Source organism: Stegodyphus dumicola, chromosome X1 (assembly GCF_044657685.1).
Source record: "Stegodyphus dumicola isolate Sdum_Otavi_A_Nest chromosome X1, ASM4465768v1".
Lineage (NCBI taxonomy): Eukaryota > Metazoa > Arthropoda > Arachnida > Araneae > Eresidae > Stegodyphus > Stegodyphus dumicola.
The window spans coordinates 99,688,173-99,704,365 of NC_140780.1; the positions used below are offsets into that span (position 1 = coordinate 99,688,173).

The following is a 16,193-nucleotide window of genomic DNA, read 5'->3' on the forward strand; positions in this document are numbered from 1 at the left end:
TCGGAAAACGTTTTTTCCCAAATCTCCCTGAAATCGCCAGCGGAACTTATTTGTCCATATTTCACGTTCTACTTGAGCTATTTTTACAATTAAAACGTTGTTGCACTCACAGTTGAGATATACAGTTCTATATAATAAATAAGCACTTACGTGCAAAACACGGGGCCACAAATTCCTTTAAACAAATAAAACTATACTAAAAGTGACAAATAAATAAGTAAAACAGTGCACGACGCTCCAAAAATACAGAAAAACAATGCTGTCAAAAAGGATTTAAATGTTTACAGCATCGACCCTTTAAGCCCTGCCCGTCCTGGGCAGTGCAACTGCCAAGACAAGCGACAAATAAATGGAGTGCTTTAGGCTCAGAAAATGGATATTTTTGGATATGCAGCTCTACGTTATTCAGTTTCTCGATTATACGGAAGGACTCTTTGCTGGATGTTTTTTTTTTCAGTTCAGTTTAGTTTCAGTTTAGGTGAGATTTCTCGACGACACATTGGGTTCCACAACCAGATTTAATCTGCCTTTAATTCCTTCTCTGTCGACTTAGAATTGTGTTTCATCTTCATCCCCTCAGTCGCTGGGTTGATCCTTCTCTTGGCGGAACGATGAGCGTCTAAATACCCCTGCAAATCTTCCAATTACTCCTTAGGCGAAAAGAAGTGTGTCCGACGGTCGTCTGAAGAATAGGTTTCATGGCAGATGAAAATTACGGCCAAAACTCCTTTGCGACGGAGAAAATTCATTGCTGTAACGAACAGCACTCCTGTACGTCAGCAGGAACGATGGCAGTTTTTGGTCAGTCAGACTGTGGGATACAAATAGAGAGAGGTTGTCATTGTTGTTCAATTGAATTTCTTCTATCTGTCCCACCCTATAGATGTAAAAGGGGTGATCTGGGTCTTTTCCATACATGAGACTGCTATAGGTATCTTTAAATATAGCAGATGTGGAATTTGTTCCATGGCTAGAGTGAATAAGGAAAAGCACTCCAAATCCTGAAATTCAGTTTTCTCGAAATATTGCGGCGGTTGAAGCTTCTTGATCAGGGATGGTATAAGCTTCTGGCCACTTATTTAAATAGTACATAACAACAAGGATGTACTTGTTATACGTAATTGTATAAAGGTCAAAGAATGTCCATAATTTCCAGTGGTGTTCATATATCGTAACCCTGTAATTTTACTCGTGTGCTTATTTACGAACTTTCTCTAGCATCACGCGCATCATGAGATTTGCATCACCTGTTTTATATGTGCTTTGGCTTTGTCCCAGAAGAAGCTTTCACGAACTTTAAGGTTTGTCTTCGTTACCCCAAAATGACCTCCAGCAGGGCTAGGGTGAAGCTCTGATTGGCCACAAGAGAATCGAGGTGTCTGTAAGGTGAGCTGCCGTTTGAATGGCCACAAGAGAATCGAGGTGTCTGTAAGGTAAGTTGCCGTTTGAAACTTTGCATTGTCAGCTTCCCGTGTGCGGTATATAGCTTCATTTCGTAGGTAAAGGAAATCCCACAATGCCCAATAACTTTTCCTCGTCGGACTAAAAGATGCCATTTCCTGCCAGCTGACAGTTATCAACTTAGGATCTTCTGTTTGGGCCTTTCTAAGTTTTTCCCTGCTCCAGGGATCAGACTGATGTTACGGAGTCTGTATTATCTGACCACTGGGACCCTTTGCTTTGAACTGTTTTCACTTTTCTGCACAAGGTGTTCTTGAAAGTATTCCCACGAGAACTTCCTTTGCGATGTCGAATTTATGTCATATTCCTGTAGCCGCTGTATTCATCAAGATACTTGACTCTCCGGACTTTTTAAGTTCTGTAGCCAATTTTAATAAGACATGGTCAGTGCGCAGCAGGGATTTCTGATCGTACAGATAGTGATGGAAACGTTCTACTGCCTTCACGATGACTAGCATCTCTTTTTCTGGTGACGCAGTATATTTCTGGTTTCGAGAGTTTTTAACTAAAATAGGTAATGATATACTACTGACCGTCAGTTTTTTATGAAAGAACAGCTACAATTTTTTCCATTCCTTACAGACTATAAGGATATATTCAGTTTGGGGATAAGCTAGCACTCGAGCGGAAGTAGGGGTTCTTCTAGTCTTTAAATAGTTCTTCACACTCACCAATCCACGAAAACTGTTGCTTTGTTTCGGTTAGGCGGTAAATCTTCGGTAGCAAGTGCAGGAAGAAAGTTTCTGAAAGGACGATACATCTTGTAGACGACACCAGTCGCGAATAGAGGTTCGAATCCCGCGAACGGGCTGGCTGCATGGGTGTTTTCGTGGTTTTCCCCATGTGTAACGTGTATACGAGCCAGTTTCCCTTAGAAAGTTCTCCCCTGAGGCAGATAGCCCTAGTGTGCTTTGCCAAAATTAAATACTCCAACACCAGTCGCGAATAGCGTTAATTTCGCATGATCTGTGTATACAGCTTCGGTAGGGATAATATGTCCAAGGTAGCTAAATTTCTAGCGAAATAATTTAAATTTCGAAGGATTGAACTTTAAATTAGCATCTCCAAGCTGTTGTTGGGCTTTTATATTCCCCAAATGCTCCTCAAAAGTGCATCCTGCTATAAACATGTCATCGAGATATATAAGATATTTCATATGATGGTCTTTGAAAACTATCTCCATTAGTGTTCAGTTGTCGCTTGAGCTTTGCATAGTACAAAAGGCATTATTTTGTTTGGTCGAAAATAGAAGTCAGTTCAGAATAAACGGAAGCTCTTGCCTGGTTTTGCCATTTGCAGAGTTTCTCAAAAAAGTAAGTAATTCTTTGTATGGCACAATAAATGGGGAAAATACACGCGGTCTAAGATGAACCACAACATTTCTCATTACATCAAGACTACGTAAAAAAAATGTTCGCAACATTTTCCGGGGCCAGGAGGGTTCTTGAGTGTTAACTGAAAGATCCGGGAGATCCATTCGGGAGTCTCAAGCTGCAAACACAAATACAGCCATTACGTCCAAGATGCAACTTTGTCATAATGCTAATTTGCCGTAAGTCTTAAGTGCTTTATCGTGGCTTATCAAAACCAAGATATTTTCTTGAAGTTTCATGGGTCAATTGACTGGTCTTGACTGATAGCTGACCTAAGTTCAAGAAGATACAATAATTTCCATCTTTCCCAAATTCGATTAAGTAAATCTTGGTATCATCGGATTAGGAGGAAGGGATCTTCACTTGCTTCAGGAAGAGTCAATAATCGTCATTTGATCAAGAAGTGGCACTATAAACATATGTGAACTGAAATGAAACTAATGTTCTCCCTAGAATTCTCAGAGACGTATCAGCTGTCCTCAGTAAGCGTTCCCCCTGAAACCATCTCACCAGACGGCTCTTTCGACTATAAAATTTCATTTGATAGATAATTTCCCAAACAAAGTTTGCACTCCTTTATCTTTTACGAATTTTTACATCAGATTCAGTTCTCGGTTTGTCTTGTTTAAAATGTCTTAGCATTATCACCGTAGACTGTGCAGCAAACGCCTCTTTTTCCAACAAACTTGAAACAACTTTCGTAAAGTTTCTAGAAACGTCTGAGTGGTCAAGTGTCCATTCCAAATGTATTGCTGTGGCTATGGAACAAGCAAAAAGCAGTACATAAGTGTTCTTCACAATGTCTTCTTAAATGTTTAACGGTCCTAAATAATTCACGTTTAAAATGAACATGCATCTGATATTTGGTCAGCTTGGAGTACGCAAGAATCTGAGTCAAAGGCTTCGCAAGAAGCATTTATACATAAAACTGCTAATTCTTTGTTAAACTCCGTGCATTCTCTCTAAGTTGGGCCGGTGTTTCTGCTGCATCTCCCTGCTTTACTTTTCCATGGCAATCGTTAATAATAAGATAAAAAAAGGGACAATAACTTGGCAACAGAACTAGATGTGCTTTTAGGTGGGAAATATAAGAATATCGAAGACATCCTCCGATTAAATTATACCATTCCCATCTAGAAAAGGAAAGGCCGAGCGGTAAATGTACTGAACACTGGTAATTCGGCTTGGGGTTTGAATCTGGGCTGCAAGTGTAATGGGTATACAAGCCAGTTCTCTTAGAAAGCGCTCCACGAAGGCATCCCTTTCCTTAGGCAGATAGCCCCCTCGAGTGCTTTGCGATAATCAGTGCAGTCTATCTAAAATAAGAATGAACGATCTAATGATAAAATTCGTTTAATCGTTTTTTTTTTTTTAGTTATAGCCAAACATTCTTGAGGAAAGTACTCTATGTACGTCCTTTTAATCCAACACTATTCAGTTAGCTGAAAATCTGTAGTTAAGCAACCATTCTTCACATTATAAAAATATTTCTGAATACAATTTGTGCTTCGTAATACCTTGCTAAGTTTGCTGAATTTCTGTATGTCAAAAGGAGTTTCTAAATCATTTTCTACAATAAAGTTACTGGATTCTTCTTTTTTGGCTTCATATTCAAACAAAAGGTAAATTTCACTACTCTACTGTGAATTAATATTTATTCAGTAGTTTTAGCAACAGGAGTACCTTTACTTACTTATTTCCCACCTACGATTCCCTACCAGAATGCGTTTTCAGGTTCCCGTTTTATGTAAATGAGGTAGAAACTAATATTTAAATTGAAGTCTCTGTCATTTCAGTAGAAGAGCCAAGTGCAGCGTGTTTTGCTCTCTGCATACGTTGTTGCTTTAAGTTTAATCCTACGATTCGGCCATATTGTTACATGCCTAGTATTCTCCGAGTATTGATGTCTCCTAGTATTGATGTTAATAAGGCACACTCTGTTAGTTATTTATGTGCAGCTTCGGCATTACTGACCAGGAACTCTGAGATTTATTCGCCACACACTTCTCAAGTATTCTAGATGTCTAAAAGCACAAATTTAGATATAACATTGCAGTATATTTTAATTTAAACATTTTCAAGTGGGATGGTAGCATGAACTTAAAGCATTTTATTTTTGCATCTGTTTGTTTGGTGTTTAGCTATTTTGATAGCGATAATTCGCTGCCCAGAAGAAACACAGCACCATAGTTTATGGTAATTGACATCGCTAAGATAGTTGGAACTTGGCGGCTGCGTGGTGAAGTGGAAAAGTTGTTGCTAGTTTTTTTTAGTTTTGTGTAAAGTAATTTGGCGGTATAGACAAAAGAAAAGTGGTTAAATGCACAAAGATAGGTGCGGTGCTAGATAGAAGTGTGTTTGTTGTCTTCCGCGAGATTTGACCCCAGGCAAGCAAGCGAGTCATTAAAAGGATTTCGTCGGTTAATAGGCCAATGATCAAGCCATCCCAATGGCACAGGGTCGTGGTGTGGTGTATTTAATTACGGCAAAGCACACTAGGGCTATCTGCCTAAGGGGAGGGATGCCTTCGTAGAGGACTTTCTAAGGGAAACTGCCTCGTATACACGTTACACATGGGTAAAACCACGAAAACACCCATGCAGCCCGTTCGCGGTATTCGAACCTCGAACCGAACTACCAGTGTTTAGCGACTTTACCGCTCGGCCGGTAGGAAAAGGGTCGGTGTTATAACATTTAGAAGAAACTGAGAGGTGTTTTGTAATCTGTACTGCCGGCTCAAGGTAAGGGCAATTGCAAGTAAGTGTAGTTTATCTGTGAGAATGTTGTATAAGAAAATAAGTAATTGTGAGAATTTTCTTAGGAGGTGGTTTATTTATTCAGAAAGGGCCAATAAAATGTATTGCTTTCGTTGCAGAAATTTGGGCTTCCCAAGTAGGAAAGCAGCGAAATCTAAGACTGATGGTTGGAAACTTGGTCATGAATACTTCCAATTAAATGAAAATTCAGTGCATCATCTGAAGTATCTAAAGAAATGGTTCGAATTATTAATCTGCAATTACAGGTTAATAAAATAACTGAAAGGAGTTTCAGTCACTAGTGGAAAAATAACGAGATCATTGGTGTAGTCGCAGAACTTTTAAAGAGTATTACTTGGTATTTAGCTGAACGAATTTGGCTGTCAGAGGAACTTCACAAACGTTATTTACACCACACAATGGGAAATTTTAAGTCTTGTTGCTACTTGGAAAATTTGATTTACCAGTGAGTGAGCATTTACATCGGATTATGTCTAAAGAAACTTACATTCACTATTATGCTAAAAATGTTTAAAACGGAATAACAAATTTTTGGGGAACATCTGTTCAAGAAAAAGTACTTAAGCCAGCTAGAGTCGCAAAATATTTTAGTTTTATTTTAGAGTGTACGGTAAATGTTGTAAGATCTAGCTCTACTTATTCACATACACTAACTTAGATCCTACAATGAACTTGGCGAATTCTCGCACAAGCGTGAATTAAATACCAGCACAGAAGAAGGGTGCAAAATAACCCTTTATTAAATCAAACTACCGTAATTTCCGGAAGAAACGCCGCGGCGTTTACGTGTTTAAAACTTAAATTTTCAGCGGGTGCGGCGTTTCTACCCATGCGGCGTTTAGGTGCACTAAAAATAAAATATTTCCTATGATGGTCATTGTGCATAGTTTGGATGGCCTTGTCATTGTGCATAGACTGGTGCTGTTCCCACACAAAAGACCACTCAGTTGCTTTTTGCGAACGTTATTTTGTTTACATTCTTTCCCTTGAACGGACCTACATGCCTTATTCACCCTAAACGAGATCTCAGAACAATAACATTCTTCCCCCTTTCAAATCAACATTCTCATCAGTTTGAATAGTCTCTCTCCTCTGCCATTCGATGAATCTTCCGTCCTCTCCCCACCCCTGCCTTTTCTGCAATTTTTTTCAAAGCCGGACACGACTCCACCTGCCTCGCAATAACGAACTCTGACGTATTTCTCTTTCAGCATGAATGGATTTTTCTTGGCATTCTGCCAGATACAGATCCCATCAGTTTGGGTACAAGTACTTGTTGGATAGTTTTTAAGTAAGAAAGGAGCGGAAAATTTTTGAAAATGTCCCTAAACGGCACAGAAGCTATACTGCTGGTTTTAAGCTTAATGTAATTTCACGTGCTGAACAAATTGGAAATCGAGCAGCAGCTCGAGAGTTTGAAGTGGACGACAGATGTATTCGACGTTGGAGAACTGAAAAAGAACTTCTTAAAAACAATATACAACAATTTACAAATATGGACTTCTTTAGTGGGTAAATATAAGTACATACGTGAAGGTAAATATATTTTCAACATTTCTTACCTTTAATTTATTTTTGAGTTATGGTTTCATTTCATGCATTTTTCTTAACTGGTATGTCATATATCAGGACTTAGGTTGAGTTTTTGCATCTATACGGCCCACGCGCAATTTAATCTACTGCGGCGTTTACGCTGATGCGGCGTTTCTGTGTAATTTTAATTTTTTCCCCGCCATTTTTCTCGAGTGCGGCGTTTACGCTGATGCGGCCTTCTTCAGGAAATTACGCGTGCGTTACAAAACACCATTCACTTGCGGCGGTAACTAAACGTAGACTGTAATACAAATCAAATCTGAAAATAAACGAGTGCAAGAACGCACTTCAAAGTTATTCCTAAAGAGGTTATCACACATGGCTACAGTCCCTGTTAGACGGAGGTCCGAGGTTCGAATCCCGCGAACGGGCTGGCTGGATGGGCGTTTTTGTGGTTTTCCCCATGTGTAACGTGTATACGAGCAAGTTTCCCTTAGAAAGTCCTCCTCTTAGGTAGATAGCCCTCGTGTGCTTTGCCATAATTAGATAATCCAATCCCTGTTAGACGGAACTTTTCTGAGAAACGAGATTCTGGTAGCACTGGTTTAAACGGGAGGATTCCTAGAAGGGAAAAAAAAAAAAAAAAAAAAAAAAAGAGCCCCGCCTAGCTACGGAAGCAATGTTGCGACTAAGCAGGATTTTTTCAAACCTCACCGAAAATGTCTCGGGTCCCGCGTAGAGACAACCAATCAGACTGTTCCTGAAGGATCACGTGATCTTGGTTTGAGCGATAATCGATTACTATTTGGCGTTCAAGGCTTTGTAGTAAGTGACATTGGTAACGTAGCTACGTGTGTTTCCTGGAATTGTGCGGGTTCTGAGAATTGTCCCTTTCGACTTCAAGTCCCGCGTAGCCGAAACATAACGTAATTGGGACATTAAAGATGGACTTACAGGAATCCAACCGGCGTGGTACTAAACTGATAAGGCCAAAAGGCTTACTAGCGTGACCGCGAAATAACAACGAGACGTGCGCTAGGCTAGCGAAACACGCTCTGAATAAACCGAGATAATCACACGTTTAAATAGCACTTCACTTAACTTTAAATTTACATCCTGGCGAAAGAATGTGAGGAGAAGTCGAGGCAATGGATGGGAACGAGTTTTCTTCGCTACCGACGAACGAGACAAATTTTCGAATAATGACATTGCTTTTGCTATTAGGACCTATGCGGCTAAAGGGCGTTATTTACTGACCAAGGATTCTTATTGTGTTGATGACTATGCTCAATTGTTCCTGTGCATTGAGATTATTAAAAAAGATCTGAACTCTTTGATTCAGCAAATACAGGCTTTTGAACAGTTAACCCCGGACATGAAAAAAAAAATAGTGCCACGGCTTTTGCTATAAACGTATCTGTTGTTGTTCGGCATATAACGCCGGGCAATTGCTACTTCAAGGACTCCTATGATGCATACAAATTACAATTATGTTGTGTCAAGTGCGCAGGTCCTCATAAAAGTGAGGATTGTAGAGCAAAAATAATAGATAAAGTTATGTATTGTTATTATTGACAAACAAAAATTACAGTGAACACTCCATGGATGCCCTATGTTTCCAACCAATCAAACTACTAAAGGCATTAGCACTAAACCTACAAGTTCTTACAATCCACAGGATAAGAGCAGTAAGTACAGGCATTACATTTATCATTAACTAACTAAATGCCGTTTGGCGTTGCAGAACTTAATGTATTTCATTTTTTTAAATCTGTGAAATAATTAAATGTGTTTAATGGTTACTTTGTTATTAGCATTGAAAAAAAAAAAAAAAAAAAAAAAAAAAAAAAAGATTTAGGCTAAAATGCTTGAATTCCAGGCTATCGGAAACGTTGTAGATAAATTGTTCATTCTGTTCTCCTTTTTTGAGGACATACCAATTCAAACCGAAATGCAAATCATGTCTAATAATTGATATGAATCTTTATGTGTAATTACATGGAATGCTAATGGATTATTACTTGCACTATTTCGATTTTATAATCCAGTACTCTCCCCATATTATATTCATACAAGAACACATGCTTAGTAAGGACAACCCCATTCGTTTCAAATTACAATGAATACAGAACTAGCAAACCTATTCAAGAACAGTAGTCCAGAGAAGGGATTGCACTTCTTAGCAAACGTTGCATTCTCTGTTAAAATTTTTCCCAAAGGATTAGTTTGTAACGCGGTTAGAGGGGCTTCTCTTCTTGTTTACTGAGAATCTTGCTACTTTACGATGTGCCTTTGATTAAGGAACTGATGTCAACCCAGGCTTTGGATAAATGATTTATTTTTTAAGATATGTTTTTGCCATCCGTCAGATTTTATTTTATATACACAGTGCCCCATCAAAAACACCAAACTCTGCACAGCCAGATTCCTCGTTTAGAATACATACAAAAAGGTCGAGAGAACTGTACCTGTAGGACCGATAGGTTTCGAGATAAGTGCTGAAGAAAAGTATGACGTCTTATCAAGTACAAGAAAAAAATAAAACTTGATTGGAAACATGAACATTGAGTATTTGCATGTTTACGTAGAAAGATGTTCAAAATTTCCACCGCACATATCGAGAACACCGCTGTGGAATGAGGTCAAATCGTCGTTTGAAAAATGCTGCTTCTAGTAGATATCGGTAATCTTCGCATGGTGATAATGTATTCCATACTCAAATACCACCATTCCAGATATGAACTTCTGGGGTATATACAGGATTTCTTGCCAGTGTGGTTTAATTTACATTGGTCAGACTAAGACAGCCTTAAAATTTCGCGCTAAGGAACATGAGGCATGTATTAAAAAAATAGGACATAAATACTATGTTGATCAGAAAATTAAATTTTCCACTTTTTTGCAGCCAAAATTATTCAATAAACATCTTTCGTTGGCGAAATAGATTTTCTAGAGGCGTTTCACGTTCATAAAATATTTCACCTCTAGTTAACGATTTTAATCTTTCTTTACCATCAGCGGTTAAGGAAGTTATTTCATAATTGTTTTTATTTTTCATTAATAGAGGGCTTCAGTAGCTTGACCCTTCTCTTACCTTATCACTAGCTTGTCTTTAGTCATTTGCATTTCTGCAGCCGAAGAAGGTTTGATGTTTAAACCTTTGAAATTAGTCCTGCAACTTTATGATTACGCCGATTCTTGCTGTTTTAACTCCTCCAATAATCATTATTGTGTTACTTTAACTACAATTTTATAAATGGATATGAATTGCACAGAAAATTCGAGAGCAGATAAATTATCTAAAAGTTTGATAACAAATTTTGAAAATGCTGTGGATTGGATGATTATTTTAAAATATCAGATGTTATCAAAGCTTTTGTCTTAGAATATAAAGACAGAGTGGGATTGGCATATTATTTACGCATGTCAAAGACAATCAGAAAGATTTCTCATTGAGAATGAACACTTAATTTCTGGGATGTCATATCTAGATATCAGATGTTATCTGAAAAGTTTACGTTTAAAAAATCCTTCTAAACTGCATTAGGAAAAAATTTCAGAATTTCAAACTTTTAAGTGATACTTTCATTATAAAGAACTTGAGAAAATTAAATAAGTTCCAACATATAATATATTATCATAAAGTACTACAAATACATAGAATACAGAAAAATATTGGAGATGAAAATATAACTGAAATTATACTCGTAGTTCTTTTCAAAGTTTTTACATACAAATATGCTTTTCATTTTTTCCCTCAGAAACTAATTCATTATTCGAAAAATCAAGCCTCGGAGTTATGAAAAATATTCTAATAAACACAATACAAAAATTGGGGTAAAGACATTGAAAGCTGCAAGAGACAAATATTTTAATTGTTAAATTTTTTAAAGAAAATTTTGAGTTAAAAAAATACAGGGTAAATATGTTTTCAGCTTAAAATCATTTTGTCAAATGAAACCATTTAATACTATTCATAAGAAATAGATGAAATTTCTTAAATAAAAAATCATTCATGAAGTACCAAAGTGATTTAAAGAACCAAGACTACAACCTAGAAGAAATTATGGCTAAATTAGGTTACAGGCAGGGACCTCTTTTTGTTATCTATGATCCATTGTGTCTCTAAACAAAACTGTGGGTTAGGAGGTTAACAATGAAGACAAGGAGAAGTTATTAAAGAACCATAAAAATGAGTTCAACAGGAAAGAATCATAACAACTTCAGCAGCAGCAACAAAGGGCGAATGTGGAAAAAATGTGTTCAGAAGAAAGTTTTTATTCGGGTTTATTAAATTATGTCTTCAGAAGAAAGAAAAATCACCCATGTTCTCTGATACACGAAATTTGGGCACGTTTTCACATAAAGATATCACGCTGAGAAAGCAAAAGCAAACTACAACATACACATTTTCAGCGATAAAATGCCATGTCTCAATTTAGGAATATTTTAAAACGTAGGCAGCAACAAATCACACTGGAAAAATTTTAAAGCAAAAGAGGCCTACTGACACTCAAGCAGAGTGGAGTGACGCTTAGAGACAAAGAAAAGATGAAGGCCCGTCTACACGTAGCGATTTTCTCGGCCGACAATATCTGAGATAGCTCGCCTGTCCACATGGAACGATTTTCTCGTTAGTACAGGAATTCACTCAGCCAATCACTATGAAAGGAAGTGTTCCCGCCCTCTACAGCGTCACACTGTCTACGATTTCTAAACAAAGCTTACGGTATTGTCAAATAGTCAAAATAATGGATGACTATCTTAAATTGCTACTATAGATACAGCTACAACTTTGAACTTAGCTACTGCTACAGAAGGGGGAAAAAATGCGTTTGGACCAGAAATTGGGTCAAACGACGAGAAATTCATAGTGCCTTCAGAATTCCCAGCTCCGGGAGTTGCGTATTGAAGACACAGTACAATTCGGAAAGTATTTACGGATGATGCCGCGTGATTTTGATTTTTTGCTAAATTTAGTTTGCAGGAAATTTTTTTTTAAAAAAAAAGCTTCTCTTTTGTGTATTGAGTACATAGATTACTCCTTTTTTAGTTCATTTATTTATTTTTAAATTTCACTTTCTGGCACTCCTATTTGTGCATTTAAATCTTGAAATAATAAAACCATGTTTCAGAAAAAATAAGTAACTACTGTGCTTTAAATCAAAACCTTTATTAATGAATAAATAGATAATAATGTCACGAATATCAAACCAATATGAGTAAAAAGTATTAATAAAGATTACTACATTACAAAGCAACAGTGTAATTTCAGTGCAAAAATTTTAAATAAGAAATATCATAAAGGTGCAAAGTCTTAAGTAGTATATTTATTGAACATTAAAAAAACTAATACAGTCTGGAAACTATGATTATATGACTCTATCAGTTAATCAGCGAATACAATTTAGCGATATTGAATTAAATTGGGCTGTAATTCGCTTTCGCAAAATTCAATTAACACAGAACTGAGTCTGTGACTTTTGACCAGTAGATGTAAAACATATGCCAACGGCCATTCGAAAAATAAAAAGAAAGACGTTAAAATTCAATAAACACCCCACCCGTAGGCGAAAAAATAAAACGTGACTTTTAAGTCATGCAGTTCGAATTTAGTGATGGAGAAACTAAATTAAAAAGTTCTTCCAGGCGCAGAAAGTCCAAAATTAAGGTGGGGGATCGAACCCACGATCTCGACGTACGGAAAAAAAAAAAAACCTAATCTGCTCTTTACCACTAGGCTATGATCGCTCGTGTAGGAGCTGTCGGAAAAGCTATGATTAACTCCCATTTTGGGGCCAAGTCAATTGAGTCTCTGCGCTGCTTTATTCTCAACTGGAGATTTTGCTTTTTGAATTTTTTCAATAAGTGCGACCACAGTTTCAAGTAGTTTCTGAATATTTTCATCTAGTACCCATGACATGGCATCATTAATAGTTTTTGGAACTTTTCTTGGGGGAGTTAAAATCATTTTCACCCGGAATTAGAAAATATTTGACTATATAAAGTAATGGGGAAGACAAATCTTATCAAAATAAGAGAATCCCTTAATTTTTTATTTTTAAAATTTACATTACTCGTATCCCACAACACAACATTTTCTCTATAGAAATCTATTAGTTGAGTTTCGCTCCAACGAAATGCAGCCATGTTTATTTTTCCAAATGAGGAGAAAAACACGTGATCACTCAAAGCAATCTTATTGACTCCGATTTTATTTTATATAGAGACCCCGATTTTATCGTACGCTAGTGAGCAGTGAACACCAGTTCTGAAATCGCGGCAGAGAACATGACCGATTTTTGGCGCATGCGCAGATCCTTAAAATTGTTGCTCTACGAGAAAGTCGGCCTAAAAAATCGCTTCGTGTAGACGGGCCTTTAATCTGATGTTTAAATGGAAAAATTTCGCATCGAAACAATAACGTTTTTCTCATCATTTTCCAATTATTATGTCTCCTTTGTAAAGTAAAATTCAATTTTCATCTATTTTATTTGTTTAATAATTTGCCAGTGTAAGCCAGTGCGATGAAAAAGACGTCGGAAACTGTTTTATAAAGCAATTTTGAAGCTAATAATATTTTAGCAAATGAAACGGAATCTGAACGATCAGTGCAATACAGGGAATTATGTTAGTAATGGATCAGTGCAATACAGGGAATTAATTATGTTAGTAATGGATCAGTGCAGTACAGGGAATTATGTTAGTAATGGATCAGTGCAATGCAGTGAATTAGGTTAGAAATCGGATCATTTAATTATTATTATTATAAAACATGAATGGGCTGAGCATTTTGAATGAAGTGAAGCTTAAAAAAATTTTCCCTTCATTAAATTCAGTTACTTCCTACATTTTATTAAATCGGTATAAAACTGTTACGTACACTTTAACCTTGTAATAAGAATAGCTATTAGATGCATAAATTATGAAAAAAAAATTGCCATTCATCTAAGGCAGTGTGAACTTTCAAAAATGTGATGTGAACTTTAAAAAAGTATTTAAAAGCATTTTGATTCATTCTTATTTATGCAATATAACTAGGAACTGTTTTGTTCGTCAGCTGTACGTCTTTGGAATTAAATATCCTACCATTTCATTTATATGGTTATTAGAATTTAGCAACACACAGACGGGCTATATGCCTGAGGGTAGAGGTGCATTCATTGAATTTTTGAGGGAAACTGGTTCACATTTTTGGTTCTGAGATTTAAATTAATATATATTTTTTCAGTGTCTGTTGCTCTATTATATGAAACATGAATTACTTCAATCGCTAGACCTGTTGCTTTTGGAAGAAAAGTCACATTTGAATAATTAAATTTTAAGAAATGAAAGGTCGAGAGAAATTCAGGAGTTAAGTTATTCATTTATTCCTTTTTTCATATTTTTATTTTCCCCACTCTAATATTTAATTTTTTTTTTAATTTACGATGAAATATATACTATAATACTAAAAATTATGTTTAAAACTGAAAATAATTTCAAGAAAGTACACACACACACACACTAAAAAAAAAAAAAAAAAAATCAGATTACTGCAGTATTGTTTTCACATTTATTATAATAAATATTAAATCACAATAAATACACAGGTTTTACACAACGAATTTCTATTTAAATTTGTACTTTTCAGGATCAAAGCTCTCTCCAGCATCTTTCTCAAGTTCTTCTAATTCTGGATAACCTAATTAACGAAATACGAAGTGTAGAAACATTGAACATATATTCAGCATCGTTGAAGAAACTGATAAGAAAATATTTATAACATACCTTTAATGTTATGCTTCCTATTTTCAACCTGAATGTTATCCTAGAGGAATTAAGTTATTTATTAAAAATGAGTATATTAAAGAACACACATGTTAACACATTTTGCATGTAATAGAATTTTGTAAATACATGCACGTTACACATTTTCTATCACTTTTGATTCTGTACACTGGCATGTATCCCATTTACATTACACATGCAGTCCATAACTTGAGCTTTCTAATGCAATGATATTCAGCTTTTAGTTTGCCGAATTGGCTATTAACAATTAATGTTAACATTTATTCACTGTTGGTAGTTAATTTATTTCCCTCTTATTAAACTATTTAAGGCCCGGTGGCGCAGTGGCTAGCACATTGCGCAGCAGCACCACAGGTCGGGGGTTCAATCCCCGGGCTGGGCAAAGCCGACTCAGCCTTTCATCCTTTGGGTCGATGAAATGAGTACCAAGTTCGCTTGGGGACCAAACACTGGGAAGGGGGTGTCCTGCGACAAGCTGACCACTTGTTCAGGGCATATGCTTACGCACCCTGGAGCCCACGGTCAAGAAAGCATATTTCGGGGCACTGCAGGCAATGGCCCACTAGGGCTGTTACACCACTGAGTTTAGTTTTTAGCTTATTAAACTATTTATTTTTTAGCGAATCGATTCTTAAAATTTTTTAATCTTACCACTGCTGTTTGCCTAGGAAAAGATGGATTTATATTGTCGGCTCTTAATATTGATACTCCCAGGTAAGCTGTATGCAGTCATTGGAACCCAAGTTTCACAGTCTACAGTTTCCCAAAGGCTTTATGAGATAGGACTGTATGACAGAAGACACACTCTTTGCATCCCATTCACTGCAGCACACATGAGAGCACATTTAGCATCGTGCAGCCAACATGGGACTTGGCCAGATTTCAGTGAAGTACCTTGCTTTTTACAGATGAGTCTAGATTCAGACTGGACACTCATTTTTGTGTACATGTATCTGGAGACAGCCTAGAACATGATACCATCTCTCATTCATCAGGGCTCATTATTGTTGTGGAGGTATAATGGTTTGGGGAGGTATTATGTTGGCTGGCAGCATACGCCTACATGTATTTCAGAAAGGCTCCCTCAGGGTTCGTACACATTTTTGCACACGGAAATTAAGGCCTTTTAAGGACCATTAATGAAAAAAAATTAAGGACCTATGAGCAAATGGGAACTGAATAAATTTAATTAAAAATATTATTCTATGCCTGAATTTCACCTTTGTAATATCATCCTAAAAATAAAATAGATCCCTAA

At 36.6% G+C, this 16,193-nt stretch overlaps 1 protein-coding gene across 3 annotated transcripts in view; it reads right to left on the reverse strand.

Annotated features, from left to right (window-relative positions):
* Positions 1–14,685: 14,685 nt before the first annotated feature.
* The window catches only part of LOC118197302 (NADH dehydrogenase [ubiquinone] 1 alpha subcomplex assembly factor 2), a 76,774-nt gene continuing 75,266 nt past the window's right edge, over positions 14,686–16,193 (reverse strand). For all 3 annotated transcript variants that reach the window (XR_015038761.1, XM_085808536.1, XM_085808539.1), the window contains 2 exons: positions 14,915–14,954; positions 14,686–14,828 (listed from right to left, as the gene is read on the reverse strand). Coding sequence is in view for 2 of the 3 variants with exons in the window: in XM_085808536.1 (XP_085664662.1) it covers positions 14,755–14,828; positions 14,915–14,954 (114 nt within the window). In the remaining variant the exon portion in view is untranslated. The remainder of the gene's footprint in view (positions 14,829–14,914; positions 14,955–16,193) is intronic.